General features: G+C 45.0%; 1 protein-coding gene across 2 annotated transcripts in view; it reads right to left on the bottom strand.

Annotated features, from left to right (window-relative positions):
• The window catches only part of Zfyve1 (zinc finger FYVE-type containing 1), a 59,515-nt gene that overhangs the window by 28,041 nt on the left and 14,630 nt on the right, over positions 1-16,844 (bottom strand). For both annotated transcript variants that reach the window (XM_042692666.1, XM_042692667.1), the window contains exon 3: positions 850-1,354. In XM_042692666.1, the coding sequence (XP_042548600.1) occupies positions 850-1,354 (505 nt within the window). The remainder of the gene's footprint in view (positions 1-849; positions 1,355-16,844) is intronic.

The following is a 16,844-nucleotide window of genomic DNA, read 5'->3' as shown; positions in this document are numbered from 1 at the left end:
GTGTGTTTGAGTGAGAGGTACTTCTGTTTTGTTTTTTGATCTTGGGGCTTGAACTCTGGGCCTGGGCGCTGTCCCTCAGCTCTTCAGCTCAAGGCTAGTGCTATTCCACTTGAGCCACAGCGCTACTTCCTGTCATTAATTGGCGATAAGAGTCTCACAGACTTTTCCTGCCCGAGCTAGCCTTGATCCATGATCCTCAGATCTCAGCCTCCTGAGTAGCTGGGATTACAGGTGTGAGCCACTGGTGGCCAGTGTTTTTTTTTTTTTGCTTTGTTTTTTGGTTGGTCATGGGCTTGAACTCAGATCCTAGGCACTGTCCTTGAGCTTTTGTGCTCAAGGATAATGCTCCACCACATTGAGTCAATAGCTCCCCTTCTGGTTTTCTTTTTTTTCTTTTCTTTTTTTTTGTCGTGGGGCTTGAACTCTGGGCTTGGGCTCTGTCCTTGTGCTCTTCAGCTCAAGGGGAGCGCTCTACCGCTTGAGCCACAGCACCTCTTCTGGTTTTCTAGTGGTTTATTGGAGATAAGAGTCTCACGAACTTTCCTGCCCGGGCTAGCTTTGAACCGCGATCCTCAGATCTCAGCCCCCTGAGTAGCTAGGATTACACGCGTGAGCCATCGGCACCCGGCTCCCTTCTGGTTTTCTGATGGTTAATTGGAGATAAGTCTCAAAAACTCTCCTACCTGGGCTGGCTTCAAACTGTGATCCTCAGATCTCAGTCTCCTGAGTAGCCAGGGTTATAGGCATGAGCCACAAGCACCTGGCCTCAGCCAGGTTGTCACTGCCTCTCATAGCCATCTCCTTGTACCCAGAAGGGGCACTCTGGGACCCTGTGCCCTGTTTACTCACCAGAGCCCAGTAGTTGAGTGTGTACAGTCTCATGGAAAATAATAACTGCAGGGCCCAGGGTGGATAAAGGGACATCTAGGCCACAGCGGGCAGTGGTAGCTTTAAGCTCCTTGGTGAAGTGTTTTAGATAAGCTTCTGAGGCATCCCCAAGGAATTTGAAGAGGTCATTATGTAGCCGGTCTGCATGAGTTCGATAGATGACCAGGTCTGAGATGGCCAGAACCTTGAGCAGCAGCCGTGTTCGCTGGCTGAGATTCACCGTGGCCCCCAACAGCCCTTCTGTGTCTATCACTGCTACTTTGTGCACTGGGTCATAGGCAGCCCACACTCCCACCGTGCAGGACTCCTGGGCAGGAGAAGTTTTGAAGACTTCACGGCCATAGAAGAAAGTGTGGTTGAGGGTATGAGACTTTCCATCACCAGTATTTCCAAAAATGGAAACCACCTTCAGATGCTGATCAGGTTTACAGTCCAATTTCCTAATAAAGTCCTCTTCGTTTGTTACCTTCAAAAAACAAAAACAAAACAGAAAAGGCAATGAAACCTGCAAACTAAAAAACCACAAATACCTACAAGAAGGATGAGTGCTTCCCAAAGTCAGGGTCTATGACTGACCAGGCAGATGGGAAGGAGACAGACGAGTCTCAGAACAAGGCTCCACCACACTTTCCACCCTCAGGAGATTGCTTACCGGATCTCTGGAGCCTCTGAGCCTCAGGCAGTGCAGGAACTCAGTGGTCACAAAAGAACCAAAGCTGTAAAACTTTTTAAGACACAGAGCCAGGCACGGGTGGCTCCTGCCTGTAATCCTAACTACTTAGAAGACTGAGTTGTGAGGATCCTGGCTCAAAGCCAGGAAAGTTGGTGAGACTCTTATCTCCAAATAATCAACAAAAAGCTGGAACTGGAGCTGTGGCTCAAGTGGTAGAGCACTAGCCTTGAGCAAAAAACTAAAGGAGAGCACTTAGATCCTGAGTTTAAACCCCAGTATCACCACAAAAAAAAGGGGGGGGGGGCCTGGGAAGGTGGCTCAGTGGTAGAGCGCTTCCCTTGCATGCCTGAGACCCTGGGTTCAATTCCCCAGCACCACATAAGCAAAAAGAAAAAAGCTGGAAGTGGTAGAACACTAGCCTTGAGCTGAAGAGCTGAGGGACAGTGCCCAGGCCCAGAGTTCAGGCCCCACGACCGGACCCAAAAAAAAAAAGCGGGGGGTGTGTCTGGAGGTAAAGCACAACTGGTACAGTGCCTGCCTTATAACTAGGTAAGAGACCTTAAGCTCAATCCCCACTACCATCAAAAAAAATCAGGAATTTCAAGCCAGGCACCAGTAGCTCATGCCTATAACACTAACTACACAGGAGGCTGAGATCTGAGGATGACAGTTCAAAGCCAGCCCAGGCAGGAAAGTCTGTGAGACTCCAATAAAGTATATAGAAAAAGGTGGGAAAAAAAGCCAAAGTAGCACTGTGGCTCAAGTGGTAGAGTGCTGGCCTTGAGCACAGAAAGGCTCTGGGATAGAACTCAGAGACCCTGAGTTCAAGCCCCAGGACTGGAAAAAAAAAAGCAAATTGAAATAATTGGTGGAAAAGGTTGGTTTGTGTGTATAGGGGGAGGGGTACTGCTAATACTTGAACCACACATTCAGCCTCCTTTGCGTCATTATTTTTCAGGTATTATCCAGTGTTTTTGTCAGGGCTAGTCTGAGACCATAATCCTTCAACCCTCCACTTCCTACAGATGTGCACTATTATACACAGTCTGTTTGTTGAGACAGAGCCTTACTTTTCTTCCTAGACTGCTTCAAATCTTGATTCCCCTATCTCCATCTCCTAAGTAGCTGATGGTACAGATAAAGGCCACTACTCCAGGTGAGTTCATTTCTTTTTAGGGCTAAATAATATTTAGTTTATGGATCATAGTTGTTTTGTACTCATGACTCAATAAACATTTAGTTGTATTCACTTTTGGCTGCGTGGATAGAGCTGCTGTTCATACCCATGTACATGCAGGATTTGTGTGAATGTGTCCTTTTAGTTCTGTTGGGTGTACACATAGGAATACAATTACTGAGGCATATGATAACCCCATGTAGAAAATTTTCTTTGTTCTTTTTTCTTTTTTCTATGTCAGTCCTGGGGCTTGAACTCAGGCCTAGGGACGTCCCTGAGCTTCTTTGCTCAAAGCTAGCTCTTTACCACTTGAGTCACAGCTCCACTTCTAGTTTTTTTGGTGTTTAATTGGAGATAAGAGTCTCATAAACCAGGCGTCAGTGGCTCATGCCTGTAATCCTAACTACTCAGACGGCTGAGATCTGAGGACTGTAGTTCAAAGGCAGCCCAAGCAGGATCGTCCATGAGACTCTTATCTCCAATAAACCACCAGAAAACCAGAAGTGGCACTGTGGCTCAAGTGGTAGAACACTAGCCTTGAGCTAAAGAGCTGAGGGACAGTGTCCAGGCCCCAGAGTTCAAGCCCCACAACCAACAAAAAAATAAATACATAAAAGAGTCTCACAGACTTTCCTGTGCTTCAAACTTTGGTCCTCAGATCTCAGATTCCTAAATCACTATCAGCACCTTATTACAAAATTTTCTTTTTCTTCTTTTTTCCTTTTTGAGACAGAGGTTTTTTTTTGTTTTGTTTTGTTTTCTGGTCGTGGGGCCTGAACTCTGGGTCTGGGTGTTGTCCCTCAGCTTTCAGCTCAAGGCTAGCACTGTACCATTTGAGCCACAGCACCACTTGGCTTTTTCTGCTTATATGGTGCTGAGGAATTGAACCCAGTGCCTCATGCATGCAAGGCAAGTACTCTACCACTGAGCCACCTTCCCAGCCCGAGACAGAGTTTTTTCTAGGCAGCCTAGTCTCTGAACTCTCAACTCTCCTGTTTTAGCTTCCAGTAGCCAGGATTGTAGGTGTATGCTGCTATGCTTAGTTTGGCTACTTTTTTTTTTCCAGCTTAACTATTTTTTTGAGGAAGTTCCAGACCACACTCTATATTCTGCCATTTTACATTTCCATGATTTTGCAGTTTCTCTATATCCTTGCAAACATAAGATGATCTAGTAAAGATAAAGTGATAGTTATTGTGATGTTCACTTTACTTTTCTCTAGTGAAAAATGATACTAAATATTTTTTCATGTGTTTATTGGCCCTTTATACATTTTCTCTGGGAAAATATCTATTCAAATTCTTTTTTTTTTTTTAACCAGTCCTGGGACTTGAAGGGCCTAGGCGCTAACCCTGAGCTTTGGTACCACATGAGCCACAGTTCCACTTCCAGCTTTTTTGTTATTAAATGTCTCCCATGCTTTCCTTCCAGGGCTGGCGTGAGCAACCATCCTCAGATCTTAGCCTCCTGAGTGACCAACATTACAGCTATCAGCCACAGCTGACATCCAGCTTCTTTGCTTGTTTTTTAGTTGGGTTGTTTGTCTGCTGAGTTGGGAGGGTTTGTGGTTAGTTGTAGGAGTTCTAGTACCCTGACACTAGCCCCTTGAAACACACACACACACACACACACACACACACACACACACGTGTGTGTGTGCGCGCGCTTTCTTTTGTTTTGTGGATTCCCTTTTCACTATCCTCATAGTGTTCTTTGCAGCCCAAATTTTAAAGTTTTTATCAGCTCTAACATTTCTTTTTTCCATTAGAAAAATTCAGGTCAAGCAAGGTGCTGGTGGCTCGTGCCTGTAATTCTAGCTATCCAGGAGACTAAGATCTGAGGATTACGGTTCTAAGCCAGCCCAGGCAGGAATGACTGTGAAACTCTTTTTTTTTTTTTTTGGCCAGTCATGGGGCTTGAACAAGCCTGAGCACTGTCCCTGAGCTCTTCAGCTCAAGGCTAGCACACTACCACTTAAGCCACATGCCACTTCTAGTTTTCTGGTGGTTTATTGGAGATAAGAGTCTCATGGTGGGGGGAGGGGGAGAGGATGAGATGGGAAGGGGAAACAAAGGAGGAGGCTACAATGCTTGATAAGAAATGTGCTCATTATCTTGCCCATGTAATTGTAACCCTCTGTACAGTATTTTCACAATTTTTTTTAAAAAAAGAGACTTATGGACTTTCCTGCCCAGGCTGGCTTTGAACTGTGATCCACAGACGAGGTTCTTCTGAGTAGCTAGGATTACAGGCGTGAGCCACCAGCACTCAGCCACAGTGAAATGTTATCTCCACTAAACTACCAAGAAAATCTAGAAGTGGAGCTGTGGCTTAAGTAGTAGAGTGCTAGCCTTGAGCAAAAGGACAGTGCCCACGCCCAGAGTTCAAGCCCTGGAACCAGCACCAAAAAAAAAAAGAAGGCTGGGAGCATGGCTTAGCGGCAGAGTGCTTGCCTAGCATGTATGAGGCCCTGGGCTCGATTCCTTGGTGTCATATAATAAATAAATAAATAAAATTAATTGAGGGGCTAGGAAGGTGGCTCAGTGGTAGAGTGCTTGCCTTGCATGCATGAGGCGCTGGGTTAGATTCCTCAGCACCCCATAAGCAGAAAAAGCCAGAAGTGGGGTTGACGCTCAAGTGGTAGAGTGCTGGCTTTCAGCTGAAGAGATGAGGGACCGCGCCCAGACCCAGAGTTCAGGCCCCAAGACAGACCAAAAACAAAAAAAAAACCAGGCCCTGATGGCTCAATGATCTGAGGATGGCAGTTCAAAGCCAGCCTGGGCAGGAAAGTCTTATCTCCAATAAACCACCAGAAAACCGGAAGTAACACTGTGGCTCAAGTGGTAGAGCACTAGCCTTGAGCTAAGGGACAGTGCCCAGGCCCAGATTCAAGCCCCAGTACTGGCACCAAAAAAAGAGAGAGAGAAAAGAAACATACTACGAAATACTATTTGCTTTAACACTGTGAGGTGGAAGCAGGAATTAAGTACTGATACATGCTGCAATATAGACAGACTGTGAAAATATAAATATGTGAAAAAAGCCAGAAACAAATGACCACATAGTAGATACTTGAATTGGCATAATGTTTAGAACCAGCCAATTTATAAAACAGAAAGTAGATTAGTGGTTGCCTGAGGCAGGGGGCAGAAAAAAATACAAAGGAGCTGCTAATTGAGTACATGGTCTCTATTTGGGGTGATGGAAAATGTTGTGAATCACATAATGGTATAGATTGCTTAACTTTATAAATATACCAAAAATGTCTAAATGTATACTTTATTTTTATTTTTATTTTTTTTGGGGGGGTTCGGTTGTGGGGCCTGAACTCTGGGCCTGGGCACTGTCCCTCAGCTCTTCAGCTCAAGGGTAGTGCTCTACCACTTGAGCCACAGAGCCACTTCCCGCTTTTTTCTTTTTGCTTATGTGATGCTGAGGAATCGAACCCAGTGTCTCAGGCACGCAAGGGAAGCACTCTACCACTGAGCCACCTTCCCAGCCCCTATACTTTATTTTTAATCTATTATAATTCTAGGAATTTTGATGTCTATGAGAATACCAGCAATTTACTAAATGTCACCACAATACCAGATCCTTCACTAAATCCAGGAGCCCAGGACTTGTCTATCTTATCTTCACATGCACAGCACTTAGAAGACACCTAGTACACAGTTTAGTATCTAGTGAAGGAATGAATGAATGACCAACACTTTACTATCAACTTTAATCACTTTCCCCCCATATGTTTTTTCTACAGGACTGAACACAGCAGCATTTGATAACCCAGCAGATAACTCTTGAGAAGTTGACACAGAATTGGCCATTTTGGACCTGTGTCACGCAGCCAGGCATGTTCCAAGTTGCTAAGTATCAAGCAAGAGACATACAAAGGCTCCACAAACCTCTCCCAACAGAGTCAGCTAAGGTCAAGGTGGCCAGCTGGAAAGCCTTTTACCTCCAACAGTCAGGGGCAGGGAAGACAAGGCCTGGGGATTGTCTCCAGGAAAATCTACTCTGTCAACAATCCTTTCACCACCAAACAGCAACTGCTAGCCAGAATACCTCTAAATGGGCACCTGAAAAGGGACATGTGGGAGCCTAAGGACAGAACTCAGTGTCTCTGGATTCACAATAAGTACTCACCACACATGACACAGATAAATTACCTCATCTGTTAGCATCTAGGATTTTACTTGGGATGTGTTAAGTACACCTGTGCCTGTGTGGGGCATATGTATCTGAGCCCACTGAAAGAACACTGAGAGAAAGAGCTCATGAGGAGTCCTAGGCAGGTTTTTCTTCTGATGAGTCAAAGGGTCATCATTTTATACGTACTAATAGCACGAATTGATATGACCATCGTTCCCTCCCCAGGCTAGACATTCATTAAACCATCAGATAAAGAGAAAGTGCCAGGCAAACTGAAACCAGGCCTTGTTTTTCTTCCTCCTGCCTTTCACCTTAGCTTTATTCCCTATAATAGTACTAAACACACCCCTAACCTGTGGGCATTTTTCCCCTGAGCTAGAAAGCAGTGAACTGCCTTCACAGAGCTGGTAGAAAGACTGGTTTCAAAGGCACAAAACCTGCTAGAATGTAATTAGTTTGGCTCAAGGAGAATGTGATGGCTTCTTTGCTTAATTGGGAGAACACAATGAGGACACAGGGTTTTGGTGCGCCTCGGTCTCTGAGGACTGGCACAGAAAGGCTTTTGCTACAGGGCAGAAAACAGGCCAGTTACCCATAGGCTCTGAAGCAAGGATACAGAGAAGGATGCCCACCAGAGTGCTGCCAGTCAGAAGCTGAGGCGGCTCTCTAGCCAAGGCCCCTCTTACCTCCCGAATGCACACCCCTCCTCCCTCAACCCCACCCGTGTCCTTTCTAGGCTTCATGTCCCAGAGCACAAAATTCCCATGACCTTTACAGTATAGCAAAATTGAAAGGAAAAAAAAAAAAAAAAAAGGAAGAAAGAACAGAAGGATTGGCTTTTAGTCTGGAGAGGTAAAGATAAAGAAAAGATAAGAAGGTTTTTTTTGTTGAAGGGAGGGGCCACAGCAGGGTCAAAGCTCCAACTCTACTTGTTCTTCCTGTTTGCAATCAACTACCCCCCAGCCTCATCCCCGTGCTCCATTCCAGGAAAAGACTAAGCTCCTGACTCTGAGGCTTGCCAGCAGCCACCCCACCCAATTCTACAACAGGTCTGAAATAGTCCTTGGCCTGACACAACAGCAAACACCAAAGCCACTCCTCCCCAATTTCTGCCTTCCCTCCTCCCAGAACTTCCTAGATTCTTAAGATCTGGAATAAATCAGAAACCCTGGCCTTGGAAAAGTTATTTTCACTACTGAAGCCTTGGGGAGGTAAGGTAATAACCAAATGTACAAGCCTTAGGGATTCTGAGGACTAAATGAGACCAAGAGTATAAAAAGCTGAGCACAAGGCATGGCGGACAGTAAGTGCAAACAGGAGCCATTATCTGAAAGGACAACCCCCTGGGAAAACACCCAGTTGCGGAGTGTGCAGGCAGTGGCAATGATAGCCAGGCTTGCACCTGCTTGTTGCTCACAAGTTACTTGTTCAAAGACTAATTCAACAATGTGGCAAGCTCTAAACCCATGCTACTGAAAAGTGGAAGATCTCACTGCTCGCTTCACAGAACTCCTTTCCCCTTCCTCTAATCAAAATCATGATTATTAATAATTCTAGTGTTACTTTCTCAGCTGGCTCCTAGTAGTGGCCCCCTAACAGTATATTAACCTCTAAGAAACTCAACAACACTCCTTTTTCCCTCCCTCTCATTCTGATCCAAGTGTTTTAGTTGTATAAGCTTCCAAGCAGAGTTTGTAGAATAAATAACAGTGCTCAGTGGTCCCCATTATTCTGATTTAGAACTCGAGTGATTGATGGAAGTGAAGTGTCCAGAAGGCAGCCTTTGACCAAGCAAGCAAGAGGAAAAAATGAAGACAGTCTCTCTCAAAAGATCCCGGCTCAGCCCTCAGGGTCATTCCAGGAAGAACACCAAGCAGACTTTGTCCCCAGTAACCCTGGGAAAGGAAAAGCAAAAACCCTGGAGAAGGAGGCAAGTTCTACAAACAGCACAGCTAGACAAAATCCCAAATAGCTCAGCATTAAGGTCCTCTGCCCTTATGGCTCTCTGGAAGAAAAGAATCTAATCAGTACAACCATGATCTAGACATTCCTCTCAAGTTTTATAAAAGTGTTCCCTATAATAGAGCCCCAAATCAACTCCTTCCTCATGTAATAATGCAAGGAAACACAGGAAGCTTAGCTAAACAAAATGATGGTAATAAATTCCATGCTGAGCCTGGTGCTGATGGCTCTCAGCTGTAATTCTAGTTACTCAGGAGGCTGAGATCTAAGGATAACAATTTGAAGATCCTAGGCAGAAAAGTCCATAGACTCCTATCTCCAATTAACCACCAAAAAAAATTAAAAATTAAAAAAAAAAAAGTGGCTCAATCATGAAGTACCAGCCTTCAACAAAAAAGCTAAGGGACAGTACCCAAGGGCTGAGTTTACACCTCAGGATCCTCCATAAAAGCACATGCACATATACATACAAAACTAATAAATAAATAAATGTCATGCTGGGCCAACAAATGAGTATTTTGTACCTTTCCATCAACTCCAAAACTAACAAGTAGACAGTTATTCTCAAAAGGAAATTACAACTTATTTGTTGGTTCCAGCTTTAATTTGCTTTCTTTCCCTATTTTGCTGAGTTCACAGGAAAAGAGTTGACCCAGAAAGCCCAAACTTGCTTTTAACAGAACTGGGACCAGACCCTCAAATACAAGCAAATTGGAGTCTTTCATTTAATCAACATATTACAGCACGTCCCGTGTCCAGCACTGACCTGCTAGACCAACACAACCTGGGGAACTCTTGCTTTCTTCTAGGCAGGAAAGAAGTAGAAGGGGAAGAAACTCATTTCTGAGACATCCAAAGCCACCAACATATCTAAAAGATCAACAGGAGCCTGGCACCTGTAATCCTAGCTACTCAAGAGGCTAAGATTTGAGGATCACAGTTTAAAGTCTGCCAGGGGAAGGAAATCCCCTGAGATAATTATCTGCAAATAACTACCAAAAACCGGAAGTTAAGCTGTGGCTCAAATGGCTGAGCATTCACCTTGAGGATAAAAGCTCAGGACAGGACCCAAGCCCTAGGTTCAAGCCCCAGGACAGGCATAAAACAAAACAAAACAAGATTTATGTTCATGGCTTAATTTTCTAAAGGATTTTCTTCAAACTCTATCAAAGAAATGAGTAGAGGCTGGGAAGGTGGCTCAGTGGTAGAATGCTTGTTTTACATGCATGAGGCCCTGGGTTCAATTCCTCAGCACCACATAAGTAGAAAAAGCCAGAAGTGGTGCTGTGGCTCAAGTGATAGAGCCTTGAGCTAAAGGGCTGAGGGACAGCACTCAGGCCAAGTTCAGGCCCCACAACCAACCCCCCCCCCCCAAAAAAAAAAAATCAGTAGAAACCTATTTTTAAGGCCCAAATAATGAAGAGATTCCATTCCAATATCAAATCCCTATTAGCAGAAAGTTTTCTAAAACCTGTTTCCCCAACACAGTACATTTAGAAAATTTCTTCTTATCTATCCTAAACTTTGTGTTTATCCATGGATGTGATGGTAGAGTTCACATACAAACACAACCATTTCTCAATCAAATGTTTTCTTAAGATGACTGAAGTCACAAGCCTGGCCTTACAAACACATGAAGCACATTTAGTAAGGGCAAAGATCACTTTCTCTTACTCCAGTGTCACCAAAGTGTTCTGTGACTTGAAAGGTCAGGAATTCCCCTCCCTGGGCTTATAAACATCAGCCATAGATCCTTCTCCTGTCCTAGCAGCAAAGAATGTCTTTGTAAAGATGATCCACACACCATTCTTCATAAATTCTCTTTCAGCTCCTTGATCAGTTTCCTTGACCACACCCAACTCACTGGAAGGAAAAAAAAACCTTCTGATTCTGAAAACTGGAAAAATCAAATCATTCTCAAGACTTACAGCATCATGAAAGTCCATCTCATCCAATGGCTAGGCACAGTGGCACACATCTGCTTTCCCAGCTACAGGGGTAGATACAATGGTTCTAGGCTCACCTGTCATCCCCAATGACACAGGGAGCTCAAGTCAGTCTTTGGACAACCAAAGAACAAGGAGGCTGGAGTTATAGCTCCAGTGAGGGAGACATCTGTCTAGCAAGTACAAGACCCTGGGTTCAAACCTCAATACTGAAAGGGAACACGCACAGACACTCAGACACACGCACGCACGCACGCACGCACGCACGCACGCACGCACGCACGCACAAGAGTCAAAACTCTAATCCACTGTCCCAGGGAGCAAAGCCGTTGACTGTAGGACTATCTTCCCAGAAGTACAGGGGCACTATTTAGGTGGTGGAAATGTCCCATGTCATATCTGTAATAGTTTGGTATACACACATCAAACTCATACAACCTTCCTAAAGCACACAAAAATCACACCTCAATCAAGTTTTAAAAATACAGTGAGGGCCGGGCTCTGGTGCCTCATGCCTGCAATCATAGCTTGTCAGGAGCCTGAGATCTGAGGATCGCGGTTCAAAGCCAGCCTGGGCAGGAAAGTCCGTGAGACTCTTATCTCCAATAAACCACCAGAAAACTGGAAGTGGCCCCGTGGCTCAAGTGCTAAAGCACTTGCCTTGAGCTGAAGAGCTCAGGGATAGCACCAGGCCCAGAGTTCAAGCCCCACCACCCACTAAATAAAAAAAATAAACAGGGCTGGGAAGTTGGCTGGTGGTAGAGTGCTTGCCTTGAGCTGAAGAGCTCAGGGACAGCACCCAGGCCCAGAGTTCAGGCCCCACAACTGACAAAGAAAGTTAATTAATTAATTAATTTTTAAAAATACAGTGAGCCAGGCGCTGGTGGCTCATGCCTGTAATCCTAGCTACTCAGGAGGCTAAGATCTGAAGATCACTGTTTCAAGACAACCCAGGCAGAAAAGTCTGTGAGACACTTATCCTCAATCAACCACTCAAAAACTGGAAGTGGTGCTGTGGCTCAAGTGGGAGCCCTAAGCCAAACAGCACTAAGAGGCTCAGGACAGTGCCCAGGCCCTGAGTTCAAGCCCTACAACTGACACACACAGACACACACACACACAGACACACACACATATTACAATAACAGGAAAGGGGGATGGAGAACAATGGCGGGGGGGGGGGGGGGATGATACTAGTCAAGAGGAATTGTACTCATATTCTGACTTGTGGAATTGAAACCTTTTTTTTTTTGGTGGTCACGGGGCTTGAACTCTGGACCTGGGTACTGTCCCTCAGCTCTTCAGCTCAAGACTAGTACTCTAGCACTTGAGCCACAATGCCACTTTGGCCTTTTCTGTTTGTAGTGCTGAGGAATCGAATCCAGGGTCTCATGCATGTGAGGGAAGCACTCTACCACTGAGCCACCTTCCCAGCCCCTTGAAACCCCTTTGCACAACTACTCTGAAGGAAAATTAGATGAGACAAGTACTTTGAAGCAACCGGGGACAGAAGCTGCTCTTTTAAGCACGATGGCCAGGGAAGGCAACCCTTTAAAATCAAAATGTTTAAGCCAACTCTTAAAAAAAAATGTGGCAGACAACTTTCTGTGGTCATGGTCATGGAAGGAAAAGACATGTCATGAACAATCCAAAATAGTGCTCAAGCCTAAAAACTACTTCTATTTATTTATAGAAAGAAAATTATCTTGGCAGTGGGGGATTTAATTTCCTAGTTCAATAAAGATGTAAGGTGGAGGCAGGGAAAAGGACAGAGAGAGGGAAAGAAAGAGAGGATGAAGAAAGAGAAGGAGGTTTCCTGCCTGCCTGCCTGCTGGCCTGTCAAACAAGCTGAACTAAATAATAGAAGTTATTGAGGCATGGGGAAAAACAACGGTGACCTATGAACTACAAATCCAGCCCACAGTACCAGGATGAGATAGGCTGTGCAGAAACAACCCTGGGCTCCTCAAATAACTTCTACTCTGAGACAAACAAGATCTGCATTTCCAGGGATGGCTGGCCTCTGCCACCCCTCCCGCACTCACTGTGGTTGGGATGGGAATGGAGTTCAGAGTTAGAGCACTTGCCTGCCATGCATGAAGCCCTGGGTTCAATTTCCAGTACTGCCCCCAAAGTAATTTTTTTCACAGATTACCCAAACTAGTAAGGCACACAATTCAATAAATGTTGGTTGGTGGAAACACATAAACTATACTGAGCTCCTTAAGAGATAAAGTTATGAGATACTGTAACAGTTCAGCCATGTGAATATGTAACATATTTACCACAGAGGGATTTCTAGAATACTCTTGGATTGCATAGTTGCTCAGAATTCTGTTGACCCTTAACTTGAACCTGTGGTTTCTGTGACTACATCCAGGACCAGATCTCCCCATTCATTCTTTCTTTCTTTTTTCTTTTCTCTCTCTTTTTTTTTTTTTTTTTTTTTTTTGGTGCCAGTCCTGGGACTTGACAGCTTGGGTGCTGTCCCTGAGCTTTTTAGCACTCTACTACTTGAGCCACAGCTTCACTTTGGGTTTATTAGTGATTAATTAGAGATAAAAGTCTCTTGGGCAACTGGGAGCTGGAGGCTCATGCCTGTAATCTGAGCTACTCAGGAGGCTGAGATCTGGGGATCCTCATACAAAGCTAGCCCAGGCAGAAAAGTCCGTGAGACTCTTACCTCCAATTAACCACCATTAAATCAGAAGTGGATCTATGGCTCAAAGTTGCAGAGCACTAGCCTTGAACAAAAGAGTCTGGGGACAGGCTCTAGACCCTGAGTATAAACCCCACAACCAACAACAGCAACAATAAAAAATAAGAGTCTATGTACTTTCCTGGCCAGATGGCTTTGAACACCATGATCCCCAAATCTCAGCCTCCTAAATAGCCAAGATTACAACAGCACCCAGCCCTTCCCCCCCCCCCCCCCCCCCCCCCAGTCCTGGGGCTTGAACTCAGGGCCTAGACACTGTCCCTGAGCTTCTTTTGTTCAAGGCTAGCACTCTACCACTTGAGCCACAGTGCCACTACTGGCTTTTTCTGTTTGTGTGGTATAAAGAATTGAACCCAGGGCTTCATGCAAGCTCTCTACCACTAAGCTACATTCCCAGCCCCCTCCATTCTTTTAAAGCATTCCATAATCTACAGTATGGAAAAGTCAGTAATAATCTAGTCTCAAGATGATCACAGCTGGGCGCTGTGGCTCATGCCTGTAATCCTAGCTACTCAGGAGGCTGAGATCTGAGGATCAAGGTTCAAAGCCAGCCCAGGCAGGAAAGTCTGTGAGACTCTTATCTCCAATAAACCACTAGAAAACTAGAAGTGGGGGGCTGGGAAGGTGGCTCAGTGGTAGAGCGCTTGCCTTGCATGCTTGAGGCCTTGGGTTCCATTCCTCAGCACCACATAAGCAAAAAAAAAAAAAAAAGCCGGAAGTGGCGTTGTGGCTCAAGTGGTAGAGCGCTAGCCTTGAGCTGATGAGCTGAGGGACAGCACCCAGGCCCAGAGTTCAGGCCCCACGACCGGACCCCAAAAAAAAAAAAAAAAAAAAAGAAAGAAAGAAAACTAGAAGTGGCACTGTGGCTCAAGCAGTAGAGCGCTCGCCTTGAGCTGAAGATTTGAGGTATAGTGCACAAGCCCAGAGGTCAAGCCCCAAGACCAACAAGAAAGAAAAAAAGAAAGAAAGAAAGAAAGGAAGGAGAAAGAAAGAAAGAGAAAAAAAAAGAAAAGAAAAGATGATCACAAAGAGAGAATTCTCATCACTGTCAGAGAACCAAATTATCCTTCAGTAAGGTCAGGCCAGAAGTCAGATACTGACATACGGCTGGTCTACCTTCCTTCCCAGGAGCTCTAGCTACCCATAAGCTGAGCACACAAAAACCAGTCAAACAGAGCCTCTGATTACTGACCAAAAGCCCTTAGAAAGATGGAAGAAAGTTAGGCACTGGTGGCTCACACCTGTAATCATAGCTACCTAGGAAGCTGAGATCTGAGGACCACACTTTAAAGCCAGCCCAGGCAGAAAAGTCCATGAAACTTAACTTCAAATAAATCACCACAAAACCAGAAGTGGCACTGTGGTTCAAGTGGTAAAGTGCTCGCCTTGAGCTGAAGAGCTCAGGGACACTGCCCAGACCAGAGTTCAAGCCCCACAAATGACAAAAAAAAAAAAGAGGAGGAAATGAACAAAAACACCCTCCATGAAAACATCCATTCTTTCCTGCCTCTAAAAGTCTGTGTCTCACAGATCTTTCCAGTTCTTCTTGTCTGGAACTTTCTATGCCCTTGATTTCTTTCCTTCTTTGTGGTCTCCCCATTAGTTCCCTCTGAGTTCCCATCAGCATTCAGATGTATTCAATATATGGAGTACTTCTAACCTCAGACAGAAATGATTTCATGGGCACTCCTCCCAAAGCAGGAGAGGCCAGACATAGCTGAGCCAGCCGGCAGAAGCGCTCAGCCACCTAATCTCCAGGAGACACTCCAGAGCCAGTACATCAGCCCCAAGGAAAAGCACAGGCCAACTTAGTGAGACACCTGCCTTTCCTATTTACCCCACCACACAAAGCCAAATCCTCGGCCAATTCAAAAAATAATAATCAATCACTTCAAGAAATTCACACCCATGGGGAAGAAAATAAAAAAGGAGCATATGAACTGGAGGTAACTTAAAACAGTTCAAGATAGGCTCTCTAAAAAGCTGACTCACAGTGGTTTCGATGGCTTATATGGGTCAAATTTTAAACAGCCATGGGCTAAACATAATAGTCTCTGGGTTGAGTGCCCAGAGTCTGTTATAGCCAAATGAGCCCAAGGTTCCCAACATGTTAAGCAGATACTGAAGGCACCTTACAGGGGTTCCTTCATCTCTGCCTCAGTCACCTTCAAGCATCAGTTTCCCAATAATTCCATCTAATGCCTTCCCTCTCCACCATCACTAAACAAAATAGGCTTTTTCTTGGGTTTCTAGACAGTGAACAGTCAGGAAGAGAAACTCTGCTCCTCATCCTGTGTTCATTTATTATCCTGACAGCTCCTCAGCATCTAGGGGGGAAAAGGAGGTGTTACTTTTTTTACATAGCACGTAAGAAAATAAAATGACAAATCGTATGCATGTCTAACCAGAATTTACCAATGGGTGTGGCCAACCACAGAAACAAAATGAGCCCTTCCTCTGCCCTAGACTGGCCCTTAAAGAGAAAAATGAGAAAGGTGGACACCTTAGAAGCTCATAATCCCTCTAAAATACTAACCAGATGAAGTCCTGAGGGGTTTCCACCAGTCTAGCTGAGCAGGCCCAAGAAGCTAAGTAGACTAGGACAAGCAGGCCAATGACAGGTAACACTACAACAGAAAAAGCACAGAGCATAGTAGAGCAGCCCAGCCAGTTCATGGTCAAGAATTCCCATGTAGTAGTAGCTGAATGGATCACACCTGTAACCCCAACTAATCAGGAAGCTAAGATCTGAGGATCCTGATTCAAAGCCAGACTGGGCAGGAACGTCTGTTAAGACTCTCCACTTAACCACCAAAAAGCTGGAAGTAAACCTGTGATTCAAGTACTAGAACATCATCAGCCTTGAGCAAAAAGACAAAAAGAACAATGTCCAGGCCCTGAGTTAAAGCCCTACTACCAGCACAAAAAAAAAAAAAGAAAGAAATGTACAGTGTCACTAAAACACTATGTTAAAAATGAACTATACAGGGGCTGGGAAGGTGGCTCAGTGGTAGAGCGCTTGCCTTGCATGCCTGAGGCCCTGGGTTCGACTCCTCAGCACCACATAAGCAAAAAGAAAAAAGCCGGAAGTGGCGCTGTGGCTCAAGTGGTAGAGTGCTAGCCTTGAGCTGAAGAGCTGAGGGACAGCACCCAGGTCCAGAGTTCAGACCCCACGACCGGACCCAAAAAAAAAAAAAAAAAAGAACTATACAGGCTGGGAATGTGGCTTAGTGGTAGAGCACTTGCCTAGCATGCATGAAGCCCTGGGTTTGATTCCTCAGTACCATAGAAACAGAAAAAGCCAGAAGTGGTGCTGTGGCCCCAGTGGTA

The sequence above is a fragment of the Dipodomys spectabilis genome, unplaced genomic scaffold (genome assembly GCF_019054845.1).
Source record: "Dipodomys spectabilis isolate Male_0828 unplaced genomic scaffold, ASM1905484v1 ptg000157l, whole genome shotgun sequence".
NCBI classification, from domain to species: Eukaryota; Metazoa; Chordata; class Mammalia; order Rodentia; family Heteromyidae; genus Dipodomys; species Dipodomys spectabilis.
The sequence above is the reverse complement of the archived record's forward strand: the minus strand, read 5'-3'. Positions and strand labels throughout refer to the sequence as shown.